This window comes from Bactrocera neohumeralis, chromosome 2 (assembly GCF_024586455.1).
Source record: "Bactrocera neohumeralis isolate Rockhampton chromosome 2, APGP_CSIRO_Bneo_wtdbg2-racon-allhic-juicebox.fasta_v2, whole genome shotgun sequence".
Classification (NCBI taxonomy): Eukaryota; Metazoa; Arthropoda; class Insecta; order Diptera; family Tephritidae; genus Bactrocera; species Bactrocera neohumeralis.
Window position 1 is genome coordinate 15855650 of NC_065919.1, and position 26840 is coordinate 15882489.

Consider the following 26840-nt stretch of genomic DNA (forward strand, 5'->3'; position numbering starts at 1 on the left):
TGTACTTTTAGTTTTCCTAAGGTTCTTTTACGAATTCACCTTTTTTAATTTATCCATGTTTCATATTAAGAAATTTATCGCTTTACATTGAATATTCAGGATAGGTAATAATTTTATCCTATTTTTTACTAGCATATAATTTATATTATTTAGTTTGAAGAAATGCAACTTCTTTTTTGGTTATTGAAACTTATGTATACATTTTACATGAGTTCATTATTCGGTAGGCAATATATGTTGTCAGCCAATCCAATAGCTATTAATATTGACAATGTATACTTTAAGCAAAAGTAGTCTAAAAAATATTTCATTTTCAGTTTGCATTTAGCAAAATAAAACATTAAAAAGAATTATACCAAAATATGAAGAAAAATAATCAAATACAAACATAAATGAATCATTATTGAACTTGTAACTATATAAAAATATATGAAAGTAGATTGTGTACTTTCTCTAATTTCCTAATAACATTTTATTCATAATCATTAAAATACCAAATGGTTCTGTAGATTGAACATTAGTTATATATTTTATATAATAAAATAAATGTTGGTCCGCAATAGTTATTGCCGATGGGTTGCATTGTAAGGCAAAGTTTTAATCCAAAATTGAACATCGATCAAATAAATATGATAGGTAATATATCGATATTTGAAATCTCCTATCCGCGATATTTTTCAGACATAACTAATTAAAAATATTTACAATCAATATTTTTGGTTCCCTTAATTGCCAATTTTTTCATATACTATCAGATAAATGGCTGAATCAGTCCGTTTGACAAACGATGATTTTCGTAAGCTATTGGCTACTCCTCGTCAGCCACCACCAGGGAGTACACCTGCAAATTCTACAACAGCTACATCGTCGTCTATCGAAAAGAAAAAACCTCAAGGTTCAAGTAGTGAGCGCAATGATTTGCGTAGAAAAAAGAAAAATTTTTATGCAGCACTTAAAAAACAAGAAGATGGTAAACTGCAACAACTATCCGAAAAATATCGCGATCGAGCCAGGGAACGCCGTGATGGGGCAAATCCAGATTATCAAAACGTTAGCACGCCTGGTCATAGTAGCACCAATGCTTATCGTGCTGTTGCCCCGGATTTAAAATCAGGCATAGATGCAGCTGAGCGGCGTCGTCGAATTATACAGGAATCTAAATTTTTAGGCGGTGATATGCGACACACGCATTTGGTAAAAGGTCTCGATTATGCCCTTTTACAAAAAGTACGTTCTGAATTACAAACCAAAGAGGTGGAAGAACAAGCATTGGCAGTTGCGGCAGCTACTGAAAAGTTAGCGGAAACCGCTGCAGCTGAACAAGCTGAAGCTGAAAGCAAGGATGCTGATGATCATATGACTATAAAAAGCGCAATGGCCCGAAATATTTTCAATATAATTCAAGCCCGACGCTCTAAAGAAGTGTCTTGTAATGAATTATTTGCTCCAGGTCGCATGGCCTACGTTATTGATTTAGAGGATGATTTGGGAGAAACCGATATTCCAACGACATTAATACGGTCAAAATTTGAAGTGCCTGTTAATCGAGAAGATATCGCCACGCTTACTACAAATGATATTGTTATAAATAAACTTTCACAAATTCTCTCCTATTTACGTGCTGGTGGCCGCAATAAGAAAAACAAAAAGAGAGATAAAGATAAACCACTTTTCTATGAAAAAGAAATGGAACAAACATTGAATATTACTGGATTAAGTGATGGTGGTGGTTTAAGTGGTAAAGCTTTAGGTGACAACATATACGACGATATTGGAGAGTATCAACCAAACACTAAGAAGGAAGGTTTAAAGTTAGATAACAATAACCCAAAAGGTGTGGCTGGATCTTACTTCGCAGACGTAAAAGGAAACGAAGATCCCGAGCCGCTAATAACTAATATACCACCACCGCCAAAGATTACAAAGGCGATAGCTTCGCGCTTTGCCAATGAACCAGAGGGTTATGCTGAGTGTTATCCGGGATTAGAAGAAATGAATGATGCCATCGATGATTCTGATGACGAAGTAGACTATACGAAAATGGATTTGGGCAATAAAAAGGGACCTATTGGTAGATGGGATTTCGATACACAAGAGGAATATTCCGATTATATGAGCACAAAGGAGGCTTTACCCAAAGCTGCATTTCAATATGGTGTCAAAATGCAAGACGGCAGACGAACTCGAAAAAACAAAACAGAGAAGAGCGAAAAGGCAGAGTTGGATCGCGAATGGCAGAAAATACAGGTACATAATAATAGAGTTGCCTTACCGTAGTTTTCAAATAAAAATTAATTTGGTTTTATTACTTCTTCAGAATATTATACAAAAACGAAAGTTTCCTAAAGGAGGAGCAGAAGAACCCGACTACAAAGCTGCTAAATATTAGTAGGCAAACATTAATGCAACAGACCACAAAATTATATAAAGAGTTATACAGAATAGTTTCACATATATATCCAGTTTCATTAATTTATAATGTAAGTACATACTCATTAATAGTTTTGAATTAAAATAAATTTAAGAGTACATTTGCTGTAATCTAATTATTTATATTTTTCCACAACGCTTTTATAGTAGCCATATTATTCCCCGAATAGTTTTGGGTTTTATGTAGAAGTTATGTTGTTGTTGTTATAGCGGCAGAATTTTTTTTGCAGAAGTGATCGCAGTTTATGGTTGTATTATAATACGTATTTCTTTAGTTGAATAAGTTATTCTTCCTCTGTATCACTCGTTTTTTTATGGTAACGATTTTTGTGGGCTATAAATAGGAGCAGTTAGTACCAAAAATTAAATATTGTGCATATACATATACTTACTTTTCAATTGTGCTAATCGTATGTATGATTTTTTGCAAATTTCACAGCTGTGTCGCATTGTTTTGTGGGAAATAATGTGCAGGTTTAAAGATTTTTCAAATTTGAAGCGTTGATTACATTCTGGACATCGAAAGTTTCTACCCTTTGCTAGTAGTGTGAAAGTGAAAAACAAGACCGTTAGCGGACTATACAATTATCTATTGAATAGCATTTTCATCATTTTATTTACCCACCTTCGTGAACTTGTCCGTGGATTTTAAGCGCTGTTTTGGTAGCAAAAGCCTTAAAACACTTATCGCATCTGTAAGGGCGTACTGTAGCATGATGCTGCAAATCATGCCTATCTAATTCTGAGAAGTGCTTAAAGTGCATCTCACAATCTGGACATGAATATGGTCTATCTGCCATCACCGCATGCACCTTCAGATGTTTAATAAGTGCGTATTTAGAACGATATTTACGAGGGCAATGTGCGCACATGAATCCTTCGTATTGTGGTGTGGAAGAGGTCACCATATCGGAGAGCTCCATTTCGGCATTAACCTCATTATGCTGTTGTTTAATGTGCCGTTGAAGATTCGTCTCTGTAGAGAAATGCTTTTCACATTTTGTACACGAAACTATACGCTTAGCCAACTCCATAGGATGATATCGCTCAAGATGAGCACGTTTCTGTACATGTTGAGTGAACTCTGCAATGAAATTGTTAAAAAAAAAAGTTTCTCCTTATGCCATTTTCAACTCACTTTCATCACAATAGTTGCACTTTAATGGCGCTTCTCCTTCGCCATGAATGGTAAAGAGGTGTGTACGAAGTTCCCATTTACTGCGCGTACCTTTAAATAAAGTTTTAATTTAAACAAATTAATTTTTATATACAGATATATACAAAGCATATGCATGTAGAGCATGTAGGTGTTTGCTTACTTTTTCCGCACCGTGTACAGAGAAATTCGCCTTGTCGTGTGTGCGTCACTTTGTGTTCTATTAAATGTGTGCGCGTAACAAACGCTTTCCCGCAGAGCTCGCATCTCCATAATTTATCTTCATTGTGCCATCTTTTATGATACTTGAAATTGTAAAGTGAGATGTTCTTCAGCTCCATATGACAGATCTCACATGTATAGTTGCCGTGGGTGTGATTGCGTTCGATATGCATACGCATCTGTCCGGCGCCGCCTGCAACAATTTTATCACACAGTTCGCATTTGTCCCCCTTTTTAAGGTGTATTGCGTTTATGTGTGCCACACAGCCGCTTCGCGTGCGGTACCGTGCCGCACACTGAGGACAATTATAAGGCCGTTCTTTATCATCGTGTACTGTAGCTATATGGTTATCCAGCATCTCTTTGGTGGCGAAAATAGGCTGGTCCGAAACAGAGTGTACACAAAGGCGGCAACGCAAACTTCTTGAAGTTATTTTATTTGAGCGACCAGCGACGGATGTTGCTTTTACGCTTGATTTTTCATTTTTAACAACATTGTCTATCGACTTTTTATTATACGCCAATTTATAGGAAGGACCATTTGGTGTATGATTTAAAAATTTAGATTCTCTTGTTGCTGTTTGTAAAGGAATAACTTTTTCATTCATTTCCCATTCGTTTCCCTTTTCTCCTATATATGGTACAGGCATTCCTTTACAACAACCCATTTTTACTTTTAATACATTTCCTCCATTTTTCAGAGAACTTGAATATTTTTCCTTATTATTTATTGACCCTAAAGAGGCTTGCTCATCAACTGCCGCCAGCAAGGTGTCGAAGTCGTCAATTTGTAAATCGTTTTCCAGGATGTTAAAATTTGCGTTGATCATTTGAAGTGTGAATTGATTCATAAGCACTGATTGTAAATCGTCGGCAGAGCAGGGACTAGAATCTCTAATTGATTCAAATGACCCGCTGCTTATTGTGGCTAATAATGTTTCAATATCACTTATTTGTGCTGGATCTTCTAAAGTTTGGTCTTTTTTTTCATAAATAGGTACAATTTCTTTTATTGTCTCTTTGGGAACCAAATGAAATTGTGTTCCTGATGTGTTATTATCAACAAGTGGTGAAACTTTAGAAGATTCGTTTGGCTTTACTTCGTAATATATCTTTTTTGGTCCTTGCCTTCTATTTTTCAATGTTTTTTCATTGGGCATGAACTCAGTTGATTTATTTTTTGAAGGTTTAGTGAAACTATGCAAATGTATAGGATGTGTTTCAATAGATTCCGCTGAAGTTTTTTTATTTCCAGCATAAAGTTCTTCACATTCAACAATTCCCATCGAATGTGGTTGAAATCTTTTCTCCTCCGCGTTTTCGTCTTCGTCTTCGCTTATCCACTGTGTCGACTCCTCCTCCTCTTCAATTAGTATTACCTGAAATTCGTGTGGTCTACTAGGCTCATTATTCGAATCAAACGGAAACTCACCCCTTTCTTCGACGACTGCATTTAAACCTGATTCAAAATTGTTTGATTGTTCTTTCTCGCTCACTTTCTCATTTGAATTAAATATATTTATCGTTTTTTTGCACATTTGTATAGATGTGTACTCGGATTGCAAAGTACGCGGTAATATTTCCCTATTATGCATCTCTACTCCACCATAATTTGTTTTCGTATGAAGGTCATTTTCATTGTCGTCGATTGATTCTCCAACCCCGCCTGTTGTCTCTATTGAATAAAGTCGCGTTTGCAAGTATTTTTTTGCATTCAACGCTTGCAATCGGAATGTATTAATCTTAATTAGCGCCAATTCGCACTTCTTACAAATACACTGCGACAGTCCATCGTCCTGCGTAATGTCCAATTGCCATTCCTTTATTGTATTTAAAAGTTCAGTAATTTTCGTGTTAGCAAAAATATCGATCATTCCATCTGCTAAGTCTCTAGGCGGTACAGCACAGGTGCGACAGTACACGCTGCAACCCATGCCTACGATAAACTGGCTTGTAGTCGCAGTTATTTCGATCACTTGGACGGAGTCTCACACATTTCTTTAATACTATAATCATATTGTTTTCGCTACTGCTACTCTTACTGCTGCTACCTCCATCAATTTTGTTACCGATCACTCATATATGCTTGTTCTTTGCGTGTTTGCGTCTGCGTTGTTGTAAAAAAAAAGTTAAGAATATTATGTAAATAATATTGTTATAAGTAAACAATTGGCTATTTACTCAATAGATGTCACTAAATGCACTCATTCATTAATTGCAAAACGCGAAATATAATTGCAATTATGTGTAAAGGGATTTCACACTTCTATATACAAATACATATGCATCTGTAACGTCCAACGTATACAGTCAAAACAACTTTAAATAGACTAAGTAAAAAACTTAGACTCTATTTTTCAGAACGGTAGTAACAAATCATAATGACAAAGATAACACATAAGTAATCTTGCGGTGGAGAAAGTAACAAATTTAAATTGGACATACATACATACATACATACATATGTATATAGTATATTGAAATGTTTGTTGGTACTTATGTTTTTTTTTCATATACCCACTAAGCAATAATGTACGAGAACAAAAAACTCACCATATGTAGATGGGCTTATAATTTGACATACAACACTCAACTCATCTCCGGGATAGTAGAATAAAGTGGACAGCAATTATCTCCAACTTGTAATGCTTGTACATATATAAACCTCTTTCAACTGATCGAAAATTACGAACAACCCCACATTTATTGCTGCTGTACATATAATTATATTGAAATGTGCGGTCTTCACTAACAAATCTGTTTTTCTTATGTGGAGTTAGTTGCTATTTTTAAATACATACATACATATACACCTGCGTTTAGATATACATGTGCGTTTATGATTTTTTTGAATATGCCTTAAAAATAAAAATATACTTCAATTAAGAGCATACACATAGTCGGCCATGAATAGGCCACTTAGTGCAGGAAATATTAAGGGGGTAGGGGTTTTAAAATGTTTCAAATTAATGCAGAATATTTTAAGAATGTTGTGTCTAAAGATCAAGTCGATAGTTGCAAAATTGACGAAATTATTAGTATTTTTAATACCTTCAAAACTATTTCTCTACATAATTTACCAAGCTATGCTGGAGAGCTTTTATTTCCAAATCAGTTAGTATTTTTAATTTTACAATAATTAATCGGAAAAAATCGCGTTCTTTTCTCTAATGTGTTCCCAAAGAGTGAAAAATTAAAATTTCAAAATTCCCCAAAAATCATAATAGTTTGCTCTGTTTTATGCGAATTAACCCCGCTCCCCCTTAGTATCTGACTTTTTATACAGATTTAACCCTCAGAGAAGAAATCACAGACATTTTACGACTTCAAAATCTAAGTATGTATGTATGTCTTAAAAATTGGATATAAAAAACATTCTACTAGTTTTCAACGTTCTCCTTAAAATAAATGAAAAATGTGGTTTAAAGTAACAAAATGTTATGTTTTCTGAGAATTGCATATGTAGCAGTCAGTCAATATCACACCACGTTACACATTTCAGCAAATAATAATAACAAAAATCATTATTTTTTATATTATGCATTCGTGATTGCCTTATTCACCAACATTCTATATTTCATAGACTTTTGTCAAATTAATTCCATGATAAAATCATCTAATAATATTTTTTAGCCTTTGATGTTTCTTTTGGCGGTATGCCTCCTGATGAAACCTTTAAAAAAATGGTGAATTAAATTAATAGTCTTGCTTTGTCTCACGGTGAACATCAAAATTTTGCTTTAGTTTTTCATAGTAACAAGGATTCGACTATTACACCAATCTTGATCTGCAATTTTACCGGCTACTTTTACCGACGGTGTACTGTATTAAGTTGATGCAATGTGCCTTTTCAAATCTACGCCTTATTATGAAAAATCAACTATGTATGTGGTCAAATTCACAGAGATACGTAAATTGAGGCTACTAAGCCGAGTGCCGCGTGTATGGTATGCGAGCAGTGGGGTGCAAGTGTTTAAGTGCCGCAATGATTTATTGATAAAGAATTGACGTTTTTAGCACTGATTATTTGAGCATTTTTGTCTAGTTAAAAAATACATATAATCGAAGGAATGTAAGCAATCGAATGAATGTATTTCAAGTTCAACGTCCAAACACTGACGAAATAACACAGATAGCCAGTTATTCATAATTTTATTTAAAATCTGTTCGAACTTTTCCGATGATTGTGGTTCGTGATTTATGTATTGATACTTTATTATATTTCAGTCATAATTTAAGTATTCAAACATATGTTGACATAACAGATGTATGTAGGTATATACCATATACCTATTTATAGTGCAGATTGGACGGGCGTATGTAGTTTTAACTTTGGTTTCACGGTGGGTGTGAACCAGCACCCATTAGTTTCAATACTGATATTTTATTATAAACTGTTTAATATAAAAAAAACTTAGTTATAAATACTCCCCTTGGATTTAACCATTAAAAATTACTGTATAATGTTTTGGTTCTAGCAGCCTGTGATATGAAAACAAGTAAGGAAGGGCTAAGTTCGGGTGTCACCGAAAATTTTATACTCTCGCATGATAAAGTGATAATCGAGATTTCATTATCCGTCATTTACATATTTTTCAAATACCGTATTTGTGTAAAGTTTTATTCCGCTATCATCATTGGTTCCTAATGTACATATATATTATACAGAGAAGGCATCAGATGGAATTCAAAATAGCGTTATATTGGAAGAAGGCGTGGTTGTGAACCGATTTCACCCATATTTCGTACATGTCATCAGGGTGTTAAGAAAATATTATATACCGAATTTCATTGAAATCGGTATAGTTCCTGAGATATGGTTTTTGCTCTATAAGTGGGCGACGCCACGCCTATTTTCAATTTTAAAAAAGCGTGGGTGCAGCTTCCTTCTGCCATTTCTTCCGTAAAATTTAGTGTTTCTGACGTTTTTTGTTAGTCGGTTAACGCACTTTTAGTGATTTTCAACATAACCTTTGTATGGGATGTGGGCGTGGTTATTATCCGGTTTCTTTCTTCTTTGAACTGTATATGGAAATGCCTGAAGGAAACGACTCTGTAGAGTTTGGTTGACATAGCTATAGTAGTTTCCGAGATATGTACAAAAAACTTAGTAGGGGGCGTGGCCACGCCCACTTTTCCAAAAAAATTACGTCCAAATATGCCCCTCCATAATGCGATCCTTTGTGCCAAATTTCACTTTAATATCTTTGATTATGGCTTAGTTATGACACTTTATAGGTTTTCGGTTTTCGCCATTTTGTGGGCGTGGCAGTGGGCCGATTTTGCCCATCTTCGAACTTAATCTTCTTATGGAGCCAAGAAATATGTACGTGTACCAAGTTTCATCATGATATCTCAATTTTTACTCAAGTTACAGCTTGCACGGACGGACGGACAGACATCCGGATTTCAACTCTACTCGTCACCCTGATCACTTTGATATATATAACCCTATATCTGACTCTTTTAGTTTTAGGACTTACAAACAACCGTTATATGAACAAAACTATAATACTCTCTTTAGCAACTTTGTTGCGAGAGTATAAAAACAAAAAAAACAAATACCAAGCACTCATTATGTAATGTAATACGTGATTTTATCCGAACCAACCATTTTTATACTCAACAGGAATGTAGAGAAAACTTTTTTATTTGACAAGTTATCTTCACGAAATTCGGCATGGATTATTGTCAAAGTCAACAGTACAAACTCTGAACTTATTGATTAGATCGGATGACGATAGCCCATATAGCTGCAATACAAACCGACCGATCAAAATCAAGTTCTTGTCTGTTTTACTTGTGAAGGGTATCAAAGCTTCGGTTCAACCGAAGTCATCGTTTTTTCTTTTTAATAAATTATAAAATCATTATTCGGATCGTTGTCTTTAAATAGAATTTATGTATCATATTTATTGCAAAACAATAAATTTGAATTATAATTTTATACATTTTTTTTTAAATATACATATTTACATATTATATGTATGTAATTGCGGTTGTGTAACACGCTTAAACGTGCCCATTTCAAATATATGTACTTATGTGCTATAACTAGACTTAAAATTTCAATGTGTGTGTGTTTATACAAAAATTAGCGTATGTCTATTTAAATATTTAAAAATATGCGCATACTTATATAATTTAATTTGTTAATATTGCATTCACTTGTGGAATACACATACATATACATGCATGCACACATACGTATGTATGCACAATGGATTGAATTTATTAGTAAGAGTTTGTTGTAATGCGCATTACGTATGTATCTATGATTGTAATGAAAATGTTTCGCAAGTACATACATACATACATATGTACGCATGTATGTACAAACAAGGAAATCGATAACGGAAAACGAAAACAAAATTCATATCCATTACGCAAGCTTTTCCAATGGAATAGTCTCTTGTTGTTGTTTGTATTCTCAGGCAACCACTTAAGTTTCATTTTAAAATGTCATACCAAGTATGTAAGTAATCTTATAGTGTGGGGTTAATTGTTGCATTATTTGCGACACAAACTCCGTAATATTAGCAACGTTATCGGTTAACTAAAAGCGTTGATGATAAGTCATCGGAATATGAATTTAAGCGTGAACAAGTGTGTATAATTTTAACTATCCCAAGGTACTTAAGGGGGAGGAAGGTTATAATTTTTTTTCGAGCAAAACTCACGAATTATTCGACCATTTGTAACCTGTCTTATGGAAGTTTTATATCAGTGTTCAAATGGTTAAAGCGTTTTTTCCAGAACACACGTTTCTAAAGTTCACCCACTGCTCCGATCGTTTTGAAATTGTGAACACGATCGTTGGAAAGCTATTGTTAATATTTTTTTTTTAAAAGTCATTATCTAACGATATAATTTTCATTTTTTAATTTCAGATGATCCAGTACCAAGGTTCGAGGGTGCCGCAATCCAACTGTTTTTCAAGATGATTGCCTCATTTTCTAATATTTGTTCATGAAGGTGTAACAGAATATCATTGTTTCATCAGAAATAAAGAACAAATCAAAAAATAGTCCTTGTTTTACACGAATTAACCTTACCCCCCCTTAAAATTGCCTTTGTGAGCTTACAAGGCTTATATATGTATATGTGCATACATACATACATACATACATAAGTATGCAAATTTGCTTTAACATGAGCGCTTATACTTTAGCTTAATACTATTTATATTTTATAAAAGCTTAATGTTAGAATACACATCTACATACAATTAAAAGTTTTCATTCAAGCTTCTTACAAAGCTTGATAAACCATATGAAGAATGATATTATTTTTGTATGTAAGTATCTATCATTTTTTAAAACAAATTTACCAATACCATACGTATGCACATGTATACCATACATACATACATACATATGTCAATTACGACATTTCATATTGCTTATGTGCACTAATTGCATTTTTGATATATGTAGTTCTTCAAACGTTAATTTGATGTATATTTGGAGCTATGCAGGGAAATATATATATGCATTTTTATTTGACCTTTTTGGGTTCTTCTTCTGCTGATTACAATTTTACATATTTGAAAAAAAAAAATTAAAGTGGGTAGTGTTAGTTGAAGATATGAAAATGTTGAAGCGGTCTTGGTGAGTGCAAGTTATTGTAATAAATCCTATCGCCATTATAGCTGACTTGGTTCAAATTAGATTAGGTTTCTTCATATTCACAATAAACTTTATTTTTTATATACGATCTAGGACAGTCATACTGCACAATTATTGAATGGTATTGTAGATATTCGGTAACAAAAGATACAGTTTACACTTATAATGCGTTTGCAAATTATATACAATTTTAAAATTTATGTTGTGTTTCCATTATTGTTATATTCTATAACTGGTTTCATGCGTGATTTCTTCAAACACTTTAAAATCGTGAGTTAAGTTTAATATTTCATTTATACTGTACTGATTAGTTAATACATGCTCCTGCTAGCTCTGCATTATACCTACACAAATACACATAGCGTAGTAAGAAATGTTTTCCAGCTTTGCTGCATGCGTACATATATATTTTTTTTGTACTGCACTCTTATAATAATTTTATGCATTTCAATAATTTATCGAAATCTAATTTCGATTATTAACTATCCAACTAAGTTTTTGGTTCTATTCCTAATATATTTTTAGTCATTCCAACTGCTTACTGAACCCATTCCGCCTAAGCTTGAGGACGTTGTCACCTGTGTCGCTTTCTGTGGTCGCCGTTTCTCCACCAATTTTATATCCTTCACGCAGAGATCGTGTTTAGATTCGGCTGCAAATTTTATCACCGCCTGCGTTGGTACCAACGGCACGTGCCGCAAGTCCAACCAAATCAATTGCTCGCATTTAGCGAGATGTTCCAAAGAAAACTCGGAGACCAATCGACACGCGCTTAAATTTAATTCGACCAATTTACCGATGGCAGTCGGCGATGTGCCAATTTGTGCCACACCGGCATCAGTTATGCGCTGACATGATGAAAGATCAAGGTGAACTAGATTCGGCAATGCTTGCGTTATATAGCGCAATGCCACATCAGTTATATCGGTACCGGCCAGTTTGAGAGTTTTAAGATCACGTAAGCGCGTTTTTGAATCTGCCAGGCCAGGTCGCGAGTCCTTGGGCGGCGACAGTATATCGCGTATGGCTGCATCATTGAGACCACGCACAAAACTGAGATCCAATATTTGTAATGGCGGGCAAAGGCAAGTGTGTAGAGCTGGCACTGCCTGAATGGGACAATTTTGTAGCGACAAGTGTTTAAGAGCAGGCAGGCGTGCAATCACCCAAGCCAATTGCCTTTTGGCTATCTGTGTCCAGTCGAGTATTAAGTGCTCTGGCTGTCGGCGAACGATAGCTGTCAACAGTGAAGCAGATAATTTGTGCTCTGCACAGTTCATTGTCTTCCAGAGATCAGGATCCACAGACACATTCGACCACACCTTACAGACCGAAGAGCAAGTGACTAGCGTTTCTTGGGGCAGGTAGCGAAACATGATTTTCAACAATGTTGGATCGAGCGCTAAATTTGCGCCTCCAATATGACTACCCGACAAGCCGCTACCACTTGTTGATAAATGTCCAGCTGGTCGCACTACATAATGTGGCTTTTTGAGAACTCGCGTTGAAGAGTTGAGCATTTGTTGAGCCAACTGTGATCGTATTGAATTCTTCTTTCGCAACATTTGTGTACCATTACTGCCACTAACAATACCACCGTTTCCAACGCCCACATGACAATCCATGGAAGCACCCGCATCAATACTGTCCTGCATGCTGCTACATAAGCTTAAGCCATCGTCACTCTTACGTCTCTTAATGCGATCGCTTGCTGCATGGGGCGAGATACCCGGCGAAGAAGTATCATAATGGCGTTCTGTCTTTACTTCAATTTGATGGTGATGGCGCTTCGCAACATTCTTCCAGTGTACAGCATTGGCAGAGCAGCTTTCCATTTCCGATTCGCTTGTGAAAACGAAGTCATTGTATTGCCCAATTGGCGGTGGCAATTGGTTGCTGTCGTGATCGTGACCGGCTGTAATGATATTTGAGCCACCAACTGATGTGCGTCGTACCTCCGAAGACTTTTGGCGGGCACGGAAGTGACGAGGCTGCATTCAAAAAAGAATGTCCAAATAAATAAATTTATTTAATTATGAAAATAACCGATTTCAAAATTCATTAAATTAATGGGTGGTGTCTGGGGACTAATTTTTATTGCGTGCTGAAGTGTTCATTTGCCTTTTATTTCCTAGATTGATTTTTTTTCGCATGAAGTTTGATCGCTATATATGTATATCAATTATTTGGCGATATTTACAATGGAAAAAAATTGAAAAACAAAAATTTTGTGAATCTAAGTTCAGGGCTACGGAATCGTTGAAAATGTTGCAGAAATGTTTTGGAGAATCTATTTAATCCCGAACATAGACTGAAGGCCATACAAGCTTATATCGTTCCTGCAACAGTCGGGTCTACGTAACGCCTTGTCATGCTTGTATTGGCTAAGGAGACTTTTTTGAATTTGATAATAAAGATTTATAGTAAATATGTAAGTATGTTTATTTTTTTTTTTGTCTGCTTTTGTCGAATTATAGCATATGTGTAAATAAACTTTTTTGAGCGGAGAACTCGGAGTTCGGCAGGAGCGAAGACTAACAATGTCCACTTGTGATGTAATGTACTAAATGGTACCCATTTGCATGTGGACCAAAATTAGAGAACACAGTTACCAAAATTTTATTGAAATTCAATTTTGAATTCGGTTTTAATTATAATATAGAAAGAAAACGAATTATTGTATTTTTTACCTTATAGTCATTATTTTTTCCAGATCGGCAACAACTTGGGCATTCCCAACTATTTGGTAGGTCTTCATTTACTACACCTTTAGCGTCTGCTGCATCTTCGGTGCCGTCTAATAACGACCTCGCGCAGTCAGAATGCGCAATTTCATAACACACCGAACACTCCATTAGCGTCGAAGGTCCCTCGAGTGAAGCCAGCTGCTTAGTTTGCGGGGACACGGGTACTTGGCGCCAGCCGTCCAAATGACACACGAAGCACTGTGCTGTCACCGGCAACATGGGCGAGAGACACTGACGCATCATACAAGTTTGCTTAGCGCGTCCAGGTCCACCGAATTTCACCATATCCAAACAGAAACTGCATTCCCCACAGTCGGAACGCTGGCAAGCAGCGCAGACTTTACAGCGCGTTCGCCGTCGACGCGGTTGACCAGTACCGGTGACATTTGGCGACAACTTTGAATCGTTCGGCGAAAGACAAGAATTTTCGGTAGTGTTAACGGCATTTGTGTTATGTGTAAGTGGCTGTGCATGTGAATTATTTTGTGTTTGGTTGGATACAGCAACCGTTGTTCCAGTTGAAATGGTCGTTGTTGCCGTTGAAGCTGAATTATAACTTGAGCAAGATGCGATAACACTGACAGTGTTGTTGGCCTGATGTGCCGCTGCAGCAACAGCATTTGCGAGGTGCATCTTCTTCGGAGGGCGATACTTAAGACTATCCGTGGGTGAAATGAATGTAGCTAGTAGAGGAATAAATATATGTACATATTTCCAAGATTAAATTAATGTTTAAATTTCATTTCGATCTAAAAAATAAAATACACATATAAAGCTGATGGCTTAACCGCTAGTGCTATATATATAAATTGTAATTGTAATTAAATTACCTTTTTTCAATTAAAAAAAAAAAAAAAAAATACACTTATACATACATACATATCGACACCTGAAATGCAAAATAACGTAACAACATTTTCGAAAATTTACAGTGGTATGAATGAAACACGAAATAAAATGGAACATGAGTGAAAAAAAATTTTTTTAATATTGGTTAAAACTGGTTTACATCTGAGGGCAGAACCTGAAAATGTTGGACTTATGTAATATTATGAATGCAATTTGATGTAGTGAATCATAATCAATAAGGCACTCAATTTCGAATTTTTTGATGATACGTTATTTTGCATTTCAGGTGACGATATATAATAGTGCGTTAATTCTGGAGACACTGAACATTCTATACTCCCGCACGTTGTACAAATTTAAATAATTAATTATTTCGATAGGTCCATAAAAAATAATTAAGAAAATATATTGACAATATTGGTTATAATGTCAAAACATACCTATACTTCAATTATCTATAATAAAGCCACATAAGCCAATAGGATTTATGTATAAATGTTAATGTCTTACCCGTCTGTTGGGCACCATTCTCTATAGGCTCATTTTTATATTCCTTTACGATGACACCACCTTTATCAACCACATTTGTTATGGGAACAATATTCGTTTTTGAATTTGTATCTTCATTATTTTGTATATCATGGTCGAGCGATATATTTTCTGCGACATTTGCGGCATTCGCTGCATCTAACTGTTGTTGTTCGCGTATGATTTCAGCGTTTTTACGTGCGATTTCCGCTTTGATTTCCTGCTTTACAACCGTACGATCGTACACCTGAAACGTAGGGTGCATCTGACCGGGCGGTTTCAATACAGATTCACCCGTTATGGCCAGCTCCGGCTTGTCCTTGCAATGTCGCTCTACCAACGTGCGCACATCTTTGATCAATGCCACTGGATCCCGCACCAATTCGGGTACATTTTTCTTTTGGGGTGGCAAATCATACAGATACATGACAATCTCCTTTAGACCAAAAAGTTCATAGTGTGTGAGATGCACATGTCCTCGTTTAGACATTTCCTCCTCACTTACTGAAGATTCACCCTCCAAATGCGAGTGGCCCAGTAGTGTATATACGTATCGTGCTAGGACATACCACAGCATTTCGGTGAAGAAAGGATATCGGAATTTCTGTGGTACTTTAGTAGCATCTTCCACCTGCGCGGTCTTAAGTTGCTTAACTATACCAAAGGAATGTAAGAAGTTACCGCCAAACACCAGTGTGTCTGTTGGCGTGTATACAGCATGTATCCAACCAGTGGGTATAAAGAAAGTGTTCCCAGCTGTTAAGTATACTCGAGCACACTTTTCCACTGTATCACCAAAGAAAACGTCCGCCTGCTTTCCAGATAATACCCACTTCTCATATAATTGTAAGTTTTTTTCTGTTGGTGGTATCAGCCAAAACACTTTACTACCCTTTAAAATATGGTACCAAACCGAAGTACCGCCAAAGTCAATATGAAAATCAGTATAACAATTTTTCACTGACATAAGACAGTACTTTTGTACTTTTGGGTACATCATTTCCCCCAACACATTGGTACCTTCTCTTTGTGAGTCCTTGAGACGTTTAGGCCATACTACGTCCACCCAATCGATTTGACGAACAATTTCTGGACATTGTACATAATTGTCTAAACGCGTATGAGAAAATTCTAGTGAAATTACATTAAGGAGTCGATCCTTTTGTGGATTGTCATAATACTGTTGCCACTCTTTCATTGTCATTTGTAAGTTCTTTTGAGTGTTCACATCCATCACGTCCAAAACACGACGGGAACCAACGCACAGACGTACGTCGTTTATGGTAAATTCGTTAGAGTCGGGCATCCGCAGTCCTAAACCCGTCTTTTCACGAAACAACAATGGAATATTAAAGCCATATTGTTGAAGAAAACTAAAATAGGCAACGAATTATTATTGTTTTTAGGATAAGAGAATAGATAAACTTACGCCACACTCAAATCACTGCCACGCATCTCTCGAACCATACCAGTTTGTGCAAACTTAGAAGATTCCAATTTTTCTGAAACGCTGAACCCTCGTGTTCCCTCCAAATCATCATCCCCGAGTGCCCATTCTTCGAGATACAGCTTTCGTTGCTTACGTTCGCGCTAAAAGAACAGAAATAATAATTTTTATTACAATTTAGTTATCGCCTTAGCATTATTATTAGATATTTCGCAAAGATAAATAAATTTCTTAAAACAACAAATCTGATTGCAGGCAGCATGACACGCTGCGTAAGTAAAAAACTCGTTTAATTTTTTTTAGGACGTACAACTACTTTGGAGATATTGAGTCCTACGCAAGTTATTTCTCAAACAGCTGCCAAACAGACAATAAATAGCATATAGAGCTCAAACTTCACCATAGACTTCAACATAAAAACTGATTGCACCGATCCAAGCAAACATTTTTTTATAGATTGGAGTCACGCGCACAGTTTAAATGGACCATCCCCGATCAATTTTGATCTTGAGTGTATGCACATACATACATCATATGCTACACGATAGATAGTGTTTTTGGCGTCACTCGAGTTATCTGTCACCTTACTTTATTATACAGTCGGCAAGTTTGTGACATAATTGCAGTGACAACATATAGCTTGAACTGAGAAAATTGGCATTAGAGCGTAGAGCAACAGGAAGGTCTCAGCGGCAAGTGACAGGATGGGGGTAAGCTTGATTATTGTCAACAATTACTAATTTAGCTGGTGGGGTAAACGGAAATATCTTGCACATATGCTTACATACCTGTGTATATCACAACCAAGTAAATAGAGTTTTCCTGACCGCTATAATAAGCACAGTAAATAACAATAGAAGTGAGTAAGCAGCGATAACACGAAAATGTTTAGGAGGCTAGTACACCAACATACTCAGATAAAATTTGAGTTTATTGTTCTTGTTCAGGCTATAACTTTATCTGTGGTGAAATTATGTCTTGAGTGCATTAAAGAGCATTAATGTACAATTTGAGTTTTCTGCTCAACACTACCATCTTTTTGAGTGGGTTTAAGTATGTATGTGTATCGGAGCAAAACGTTATCTATGGCAAAACTGCGCAAGCGTGAATCGAAAAATCACGACACGGCAACATTTTACGGGTCTGCTCAGTTGTTTAACATTATAACGTGGTCTGTCGTCAAGAACAGTCACTATTACCCACACTTTAAGGAGGATATTTTGGGAATTCCATCTGCGACTAGAGAACTCGAGCACTACAAGCGACCTTCAATAACTCTAGAATCAACTACAACCTCGGATGTACATATGTATGTATGTGCATACATATTTACCAGCAAAAGTGGTGAATGCCACTCAGCAAAAGTTTCTGTTTTGGAAAAAGTGTAATAGGAACAAGTTGTTGCCCTTCATAATGCGAGCAAAGGTATGAGAGTATGTAAATACGTATGTACATACATACATATATGCTTAAGCGTTCTTTAAACGAAACGTAATTGAGGTATCGAACACACAGTAATCGCAAAACGATATTTTACTTAATAGCAAACCTCCTTACTATACCTGTTCCTTGAAAAAGTAGTTTGGCGACATTTACTTTATTCGTTTCTGCATGTTTTTATTACACCTTAGCCACCTTAAGTTCCTTGTGAACAACAAAGGATTGATGTATGTGCATACATCTCTTAGATGCAGACACTAACCAGGCTTAACAGCAAATAAACATATATACATATATGTACATATACAAGTATGTGTGTAGGTAGGTGGTTTCAAGTTCGAAAGAAGAATCAAAATATGAATCAACTAAAACTAAAGTTAAAATGGTCTGTTTTCCTTCCAATCAATGATATGGTGTTTTGCGAGTACGTGATCAAAATAAAAGAGGGTAATTTTTATACGTACATACAGTCATGGACAGAAAAATAGCACACTTAAAAAAAAATCATTCAAATCAGTTTTTAGTTTTATCAAATAAGTGCATTGCAATAACGATTTTCTACTCGACTTGCAACCCTGCTCTCTGAGAGTACTCGTCAACAACTCGGTGTAAAGGAATTGTGGTACGGCATTTCAAGCTCCTTACGTACACTGCAAACGAAACCATCGGTTTTCGGATAATGCAAAATCATTGGTACGAGAAGGAGTACGGTGACGCAGTGGAAAGAAAACAGTTTGCCTACCTCGCAACGTCACAATCGATCACAATACGTTCGGGATGGCAGATACCGAGAATTGAAGAGGAAAGCAAGGTGCATTTGCAGACAAAACAAGTAAGGAAGGGCTAAGTTCGGGTGTCACCGAACATTTTATACTCTCGCATGGTAAAGTGATAATCGAGATTTCATTATCCGTCATTTACATATTTTTCAAATACCGTATTTGTGTAAAGTTTTATTCCGCTATCATCATTGGTTCCTAATGTTTATACTCGTATTATACAAAGAAGGCATCAGATGGAATTCAAAATAGCTTTATATTGGAAGAAGGCGTGGTTGTGAACCGATTTCAGCCATATTTCGTACATGTCATCAGGGTGTTAAGAAAACATTATATACCGAATTTCATTGAAATCGGTCTAGTAGCTCCTGAGATATGCTTCTTGGTCCATAAGTGGGCGGCGCCACGCCCATTTTCAATTTTTAAAAAAGCCTGGGGGCAGCTTCCTTCTGCCACTTCTTCCGTAAAATTTAGTGTTTCTGACGTTTTTTGTTAGTCGGTTAACGCACTTTTAGTGATTTTGAACATAACCTTTGTATGGGAGGTGGGCGTGGTTATTATCCGATTTCTTCCATTTTTGAACTGTATATGGAAATACCTGAAGAAAACGACTCTGTAGAGTTTGGTTGACATAGCTATAATAGTTTCCGAGATATGTACAAAAAACTTAGTAGGGGGCGGGGCCACGCCCACTTTTCCAAAAAAATTACTTCCAAATATGTCCCTCCCTAATGCGATCCTTTGTGCCAAATTTCACTTTAATATCTTTATTTATGGCTTAGTTATGACACTTTATAGGTTTTCGGTTTCCGCCATTTTGTGGGCGTGGCAGTGGGCCGATTTTGCCCATCTTCGAACTTAACCTTCTTATGGAGCCAAGGAATACGTGTACCAAGTTTCATCATGATATCTCAATTTTTACTCAAGTTACAGCTTGCACGGACGGACGGACAGACGGACGGACAGACAGACATCCGGATTTCGACTCTACTCGTCGCCCTGATCACTTTGGTATATATAACCCTATATCTGACTCTTTTAGTTTTAGGACTTACAAACAACCGTTATGTGAACAAAACTATAATACTCTCGTTAGCAACATTGTTGCGAGAGTATAAAAAGAGAGAGGCCGAAATGCGTGAGTACGAAGAGCTTGACAGGAGTAATGCTCGAAAAAAAATACCGGAGCATACTCTTATAGAACCCCCAGAGATGATCAAGTAACCGATGCCTAGTGCATACTTAAATTATGGAGGGAACACTTTTCCACAGCCTGCTGAATGGCAGTGAAAGCATAACGCCAGGAGAAAGCGAACCCGATGCCCTAATCGATGACGATGGAGCAGACGTTCCATTGGCCGACCATGAAGAAGTTCGAATAGCAATTCCTCGCCTGAAGAACAACAAAGCGGCGGAGGCCGATGGATTGCCGGCTGTGTAAACTGACGTTGAGCAATACCAAAAGCTCCGTCAGGATCGGTAAGGACCTCTCCGAGCCGTTCGATACCAAACGAGTTTCAGACAAGGTATCTTGAAACAAGTATTAACAGCAAAAACAATGTCAGCCTCGATTTTTTTTTATTATATTTTGACAGTAAAACCTATTGAAAACATGCTGTGAAAAATTCAGACCTACCAGAATTGTTTATTTTCGAAAATATTTTCATTTTTTAACGATTTTTAACGAAAAAAAAACAAGATTTTCGAGACTTTGTTTGAAGCTCGAATTTTTTTTTTATGAAATTGATTACACAGCCCGACAAAATTAAAAAAATACCCTCCACTTAACTTATGACCTGAAAAAAAAATAAAAAAAAGCTATATCATGAAAACTAGAGCTGATAGAGACAAACTGATTACTGATTTGAATTCAGCGCACCCAAATTAACTAGAATCAGTTGATAAATTCAAAGAAGAAAATTGAGTGTTGGCCTGTGTTATATTTGGTAGGGACGATAGCCGCAGAACTACTAAATAATAATCCATTCAATTTTTTTATTTCAGACAACATGAACAGCCGCTATCACCATGACCAGTGAACTACTTTTTTTTGTTGGGGACTACTTTGATTTAAAAAAAAAAAAATATATTTAAAAATGTAAAAAACGAAAAAAAATTTTTTTTTGTACATTTCAAAATACAAATAAAAATATATTAAAAAATTAAAATGATTGAATTTTGTTGTCACATAAAAAAATTTTCCTAAATAGTGGTAAAATGTATGCGTTCACATGAGAGTACCCCCTTTTCTACTGTCATTACTATTATTATTTGGGTGAAAAAATTGTTTTTTATCGAGATCTATGTGTATATAAAAAAGGCTACGCTCTGGCAGCACTGTATCGAACAGGTTAACTCATGAAGAACATTCATACTCTCTGAGAGACTGCTGGTGGCAGTCATTATTTGAACGGCTTTACCCAAGAATATTTACATTTTGTATCTGTGTGACTGAGTGACTTTTGTTTATATACACAGGTATGCGGATATGTATACGCCGTATGCGGCATCACCCGCATACTGGCGCATCCTCAAGTTCTTTTTAAACGTGCGAAAATTTTTGAGCAGCGTCAGTTGCTTTGAGTACTTCGCGTTGGTACAATTGGTGATTGTTCGTTCCGTGAATAGCGTACAGCTCTGCCATGCGTCCTACGGGCCTTTTTTATTTATTGCGTGCACTCTTACGTGTACAGCAACAAATTTATAACGCTTGATCAAGTATATGAATACTAGAATCAATTATACATATGTACATACATATATGTATAAATGCAAATGTGACTAGGAAAATATATACAGATCACATATTATATGTATGTTTATGCATATGTATCTATGTACATATGTATATACTAATGTTCAATATTTTCTTTGTTAATCATCGAAAATCACTTATCCGTTTCTAAACAACTTGAGGTAAATTTGATTTGCGGCTGGCATTAGTAGTTATTGGTCCAGAATTAAATTTTAACCGGCATAGGTTAGTTTTTTTTTATCTTTTAAATTAGAACTTATACAGAACTGAGTATATAATAAAAATTAACTGTCGGATGCATTATTAATTTCCCAAATACATCAATGTAATTAAACAAATAGATAATACGTCGGCAAAACTATACTGCTTCAACGAGTTCACCTCCACCCTATCTACAATATACAGACGTTTATATATGTATGTATATGTACATATGCACTAGGTGATTTGGAGGGTTGTGTTGAGAGTTGAGTCGTTAATGTCTCACAACACCACTTTATTTGCCGAGCTGTATTTTTCACTTTAGCTAGCGTATACGCCATTATCACACGACTTTTTGGCCATTCAATGCAGCCAGCTATTTCGGGCAACGCTCTTGGTAGACTCTGCAACTAAAACTGCGGAAAAACTCAATTCTACATACATACGTTTATTTGAACATGTTCTTTTAGTTGTCAAACAATACAATATTAATAAGAACTTGATATTAGAAATTTTGTTTATAATTTTGATTGCAAAGTATAATTTTATTTTGAAAGAATTCTGTACTTACCAATTGGCGACGCTGCTGCTGTCCACCTTTCTGAGTTTTGCCCGGCGACCCCGTTTCGGACATCGCCTCCGTATTTATTTAGCTATATTCAGATTACACACTCACAAATCACGTTTTCTAGCGTTCTTTCTTAACTGAAAAAATATATATAAAATAGTTTAGCACAGCACAATAACTTATTTATGTTTTCATTTAGGTTCAACTAACTCTTCAAATGAAGAAAATGTTTTTATATTATGTGCAACCACGAGTTTTTTTGTATAGTTATCTTTTTAAGCGGCTCTGCCTTGTACTGATATTAAATGACGTTTGCTCAACTCGTAGAACAATTATGTAGTTTCACTTTTTTACATTAGCACTGAAAATTTAATAAACTAACAAAGTAAGCGAACCGCAACATACTAAACGTGCAAGTTTGGTAAGTATCTAAACGAACGTATCTCTCTCTTCGTTCTTTTTTATTCTCCCTATCCGCGTAAATTTTACCCATTTTGGACGAACGTAGTGTTGCCTTTAATTTCTCGTTTTCCCTTTGTCACATAAAATTTCACACATTTCAGTCAATTACTACTACTGTGAGGTACTAAAAATAAGGGTATCAGTAAAATAACTTCAAAAAGTAAAATCTATATACCCTTAAAATTTGTGAAATTCAAGCTCTGAAATGTTAAAAATTAGACGAGAAAACTGCATATGGCAACAAATCACTCTATTCATACACGTAAACTTTTGTTGCTCATTATATGGGCAACTTCTCTTTTGGTGTTGATAATTCGTTCACACCATTTTCTATAATACTTCTATTATTATGCATATTACGCACAAAATATGGGTATGCAGATTTTCTAACATATCCCTCCTTCCAACTAGCTACTTTTTTCCCGGAACAAAAGTTTTCATGTCTGAACAAGCACGTAGTGTATGACCGGCCTTTTGAAATGGAACATTTCCCGAAATGACATCGTTGCTGCTGGGTTGCTAGATTCTATTGATATGTTTTGCAGCAGAATTTTGTTCTTAAGTCTCGTAAAATCAAAATTCAATCAAATAATAAATATTGAAAACTACAATTAGTCCAAAGTGGTTTCTACTATGTAAGACTTTATGTGCGCACAACTGTTGTCAAAATTCGTTTTATTTCTTACAGTTTTAAAGAAAAAGTTCTATATACATACATACGTAAGCATAAGCAAATCTAAATGAATGCATTTAAATGTTTTATATACATACATATGTATATGCACGAGTATAATCTCCGTAAAGAACATCTTTAAATGTTTTTTTTTTTAACTTGCATATTAAAAATATGTTTTAAACTAATTTTTATCTATTGACAAGCATTTTATTATTATTTATTTTTTCATTAACCGGCTACTACTTTGCATAATGCTTATAAATTCTGTTCACTTTAAAAAATATATACCGTTGTTTAGTTCAATGTATTAGTAATCGTTCTCAATTACCCCCGAACTTACTTATTACTGTCATCCTGTCCATCTGTTTTTATATTTCACTATCATTATCGTTTTTGCATATATTTTTTATTCATATGTGTGATTTCATATTGAAGTTATGTGTGTACATATGTATATCACATTAAAAAATTCTTATTACAGCTCAATACCAATAATTTACTTTGGATTGCCTATTCTTTTTTTCAGATTCCCTTGTGGAGTGCACATACATATGTACACATATACATACATATGTATTTTATTTCATATTTATGATGGTTGCTTATTATGGTAATCTCTAAGATTCGCACAAATCACTTCTTCACCTTTATATTCTTTTTATTATTATTCACTATTTATTTAAAAACCTTGTAAGTATAATTTTTAATTACTATTTTACTTTAACCTAAACATACGGGAATTTTTTGTTTCGTTTGTTATCCACTTTATGAATTGATGTAAATCTCGCGAGGCACGCAGCGGACAAGAAATGCTATTGCCCTGTCCCGATATTTTGCGCTGGAAAATGTATCAGCGCAGAGTGAACTAACTTCACACGTCCACACCTTATGATGGCAACGAAACTAATGAAAACGGAACTTGTCTCCAACAACGATATTTTTCGTCTCCATTTTGCTCCACCATGTCAACATTTGCACACAATTTAAATCCGTTTTTATTTATTTTCGCTTTATCACTTTCATACAATGTTGCTTCTTAAAAGTAACGCATTGTTACGGATTTTTTTTAATATTTCCCTTTTTCAGGGATTTTCAAGAGATATTCCAGTGGCATCTAATATTTGCAACAAGTTAAAAATACTAGACATTTTTGAAAAGATTTTAAGCGAAATTTAATGGAAATGACAACCAAGTAGTAGCATAAAGAATAGTTAAAAAATACAATTGGTCATATATATAAGATACAATTTTTCCCTAAATATTTTTATTTTTATAATTGGCACAATTTGGTCATGTTATTCCACATTAAAAAAAAATTAAATACATGTAAAACGCCATGGAATATCTTTAAACGTACATACAATATTTATTATTACATGTTTTTAGCGAAATAAATACAATAAAAAATATTAGTTCCAAATGTTGAAAGGTGCATAGAGTCGCAGTTTTATAACATTTGATGCCAATCAATGCTTTCGTACATTTTGTAACAATAAAATTATTTTGAGCAATGTTCCTGACTTATATTAGTATGTGTTGGAAAAATTAATCCATGTTATGCTTAGACAAATTAATTAAGGTTCAAAGATTCATTCATACTATTCATGCATTATTATAAAAAACTATTTTATTCTCATAGCTATTTTTCAGTACCAAAACAACTGAGAACTTTGTACCACGACTCACTCTTAAAAATTATGTATTCCATTATTATGTTAGCGTACGAAATCAGAGAATTTTATCCACCTAGAAGCTATGGGAAATACATAAATCTATTATTTGTAAACTACAAATCTTCATCCATATGATCAGCTTTCATGTTATTGAAATCTAAACGACACGTGTTATTATTGTCGACAAAGTCGTCTATATCTTCTAGCTCGTGGTCAGAGAATTCGTCGCCCTCGTCTATGGTGTCAGCAGTACCAAAACTGTCAGCACTTGTACTATCAGTACTAGGTGGTGTCAATTCATTTTCTCTCTTACGATGCAGTAATTCTAACACTGGTGGAGGTTGCCATAGAACCAAAGCAGTACACGGCTTTTCAATTCGATTAAAAAGCGCTTCTGGTAGAAAGGTGGTTTTACGTTGTTGTTCATTAAATTTTTTCAATTGTTCACACAAAGTTATCCTGTTCGCTTTGCGCAATTTTTCTTCCAACTCCTTAGCAGTTACTTGATAGTCTTTGTAGGTGAGATTAGTAAAACATTTACCAGTACTGGTACTAGGTGTATCATCACCTAACATAGAATTGCTACAGGCATTTGAATTGTTCCCAATATAATCACTAGAAATGTGTAATCCATTGAAATGTGCGGTAATTTTTTCTTCAGAAATAAATTGTTTGACTGGTCTGCAAGTAATTTAGAACAGTTTTATATTTATATAAGCCATTAACCAAATATATGGAAATATGATTCCAACTTACAACAAGCTTTCTTCTTCTGATTTACGTTTTTGATGGAGAATTGCTCTACTGTGTACTTCATCGTTGACTTGGGCGCTGAACTGCATTACACCATCTTGTCCTAAATTTGTACTAGCTAATTTCCACGGCATTGTATTAAGATTCCACGGTGTTGGCAAGGGAGTTGGCATCAAATGGGGCATTGTTGGTATTGGGTGCTGACATGGTGAAGTGGGGAAAATTTGTTGTCGAATTGCTGTTGTGGTTGCGGTAGAATCTGTTTCAGCTCTGCTGTTATATGCAAACTGAATATTTATACAAAATATATATATTTATATATAATTCAGCTACTTACTTCATATTTTTTGTAGAGTAATTTTACTTTAGTTTTGCATCAATTTATCCCAAAATTTAAAGAAGTTTGCAATAACACTCGTTTTTTATTTTTAGATGTGTTCCTTTTATTTCACTACAACTTTGACATTTAATATGCCTTTACTATTTTTTTTTTTCGAGAACCTTGCACCTTGCCATGTGTCAGAAG

General features: G+C 35.2%; 4 protein-coding genes across 9 annotated transcripts; 1 reads left to right on the top strand and 3 right to left on the bottom strand.

The window, feature by feature from the left end:
* The first annotated feature begins 668 nt into the window (after window positions 1-668).
* On the top strand, window positions 669-10835 carry LOC126761058 (protein Red). 2 transcript variants are annotated; one of them, XR_007667307.1, is made up of 3 exons: window positions 670-2247; window positions 2318-2480; window positions 10699-10835. XR_007667307.1 is itself a non-coding variant. In XM_050476974.1 (2 exons), the coding sequence occupies exons 1-2, from the start codon at window positions 760-762 to the stop codon at window positions 2387-2389; spliced, it is 1560 nt and encodes a 519-aa protein (XP_050332931.1). In that variant the 5' UTR covers window positions 669-759; the 3' UTR covers window positions 2390-2541. The 2 variants fall into 2 exon arrangements, 1 of the variants encoding a protein (XP_050332931.1); XM_050476974.1 differs by lacking the exon at window positions 10699-10835 and having other exon boundaries at window positions 669-2247; window positions 2318-2541.
* LOC126761045 (zinc finger protein 614-like) lies at window positions 2446-5929 on the bottom strand. 2 transcript variants are annotated; one of them, XM_050476958.1, is made up of 6 exons: window positions 5241-5355; window positions 3750-5187; window positions 3569-3658; window positions 3056-3514; window positions 2823-2969; window positions 2446-2764 (listed from the first exon to the last, which is right to left on the bottom strand). In XM_050476958.1, the coding sequence occupies exons 1-6, from the start codon at window positions 5259-5261 to the stop codon at window positions 2715-2717; spliced, it is 2205 nt and encodes a 734-aa protein (XP_050332915.1). In that variant the 5' UTR covers window positions 5262-5355; the 3' UTR covers window positions 2446-2714. The 2 variants fall into 2 exon arrangements, with proteins under 2 accessions (XP_050332915.1, XP_050332907.1); XM_050476950.1 differs by having other exon boundaries at window positions 3750-5929.
* LOC126760970 (jmjC domain-containing histone demethylation protein 1) lies at window positions 9691-25063 on the bottom strand. Of its 3 annotated transcripts, none has more exons than XM_050476830.1 (6): window positions 24624-25063; window positions 22754-22887; window positions 16990-17150; window positions 15543-16933; window positions 14127-14866; window positions 9691-13427 (listed from the first exon to the last, which is right to left on the bottom strand). In XM_050476830.1, exons 2-6 carry the CDS (start codon window positions 22814-22816, stop codon window positions 11958-11960), a joined length of 3825 nt encoding a protein of 1274 aa, XP_050332787.1. In that variant the 5' UTR covers window positions 22817-22887; window positions 24624-25063; the 3' UTR covers window positions 9691-11957. The 3 variants fall into 3 exon arrangements, with proteins under 3 accessions (XP_050332787.1, XP_050332779.1, XP_050332795.1); XM_050476822.1 differs by having other exon boundaries at window positions 24229-25063; XM_050476838.1 differs by lacking the exon at window positions 24624-25063 and adding an exon at window positions 22961-23149.
* Window positions 25064-25230: 167 nt separating this feature from the next.
* On the bottom strand, window positions 25231-26797 carry LOC126761109 (uncharacterized). Of its 2 annotated transcripts, none has more exons than XM_050477065.1 (3): window positions 26652-26797; window positions 26318-26584; window positions 25231-26242 (listed from the first exon to the last, which is right to left on the bottom strand). In XM_050477065.1, the coding sequence occupies exons 1-3, from the start codon at window positions 26654-26656 to the stop codon at window positions 25675-25677; spliced, it is 840 nt and encodes a 279-aa protein (XP_050333022.1). In that variant the 5' UTR covers window positions 26657-26797; the 3' UTR covers window positions 25231-25674. The 2 variants fall into 2 exon arrangements, with proteins under 2 accessions (XP_050333022.1, XP_050333013.1); XM_050477056.1 differs by having other exon boundaries at window positions 26318-26587.
* Between the last annotated feature and the right edge of the window lie 43 nt (window positions 26798-26840).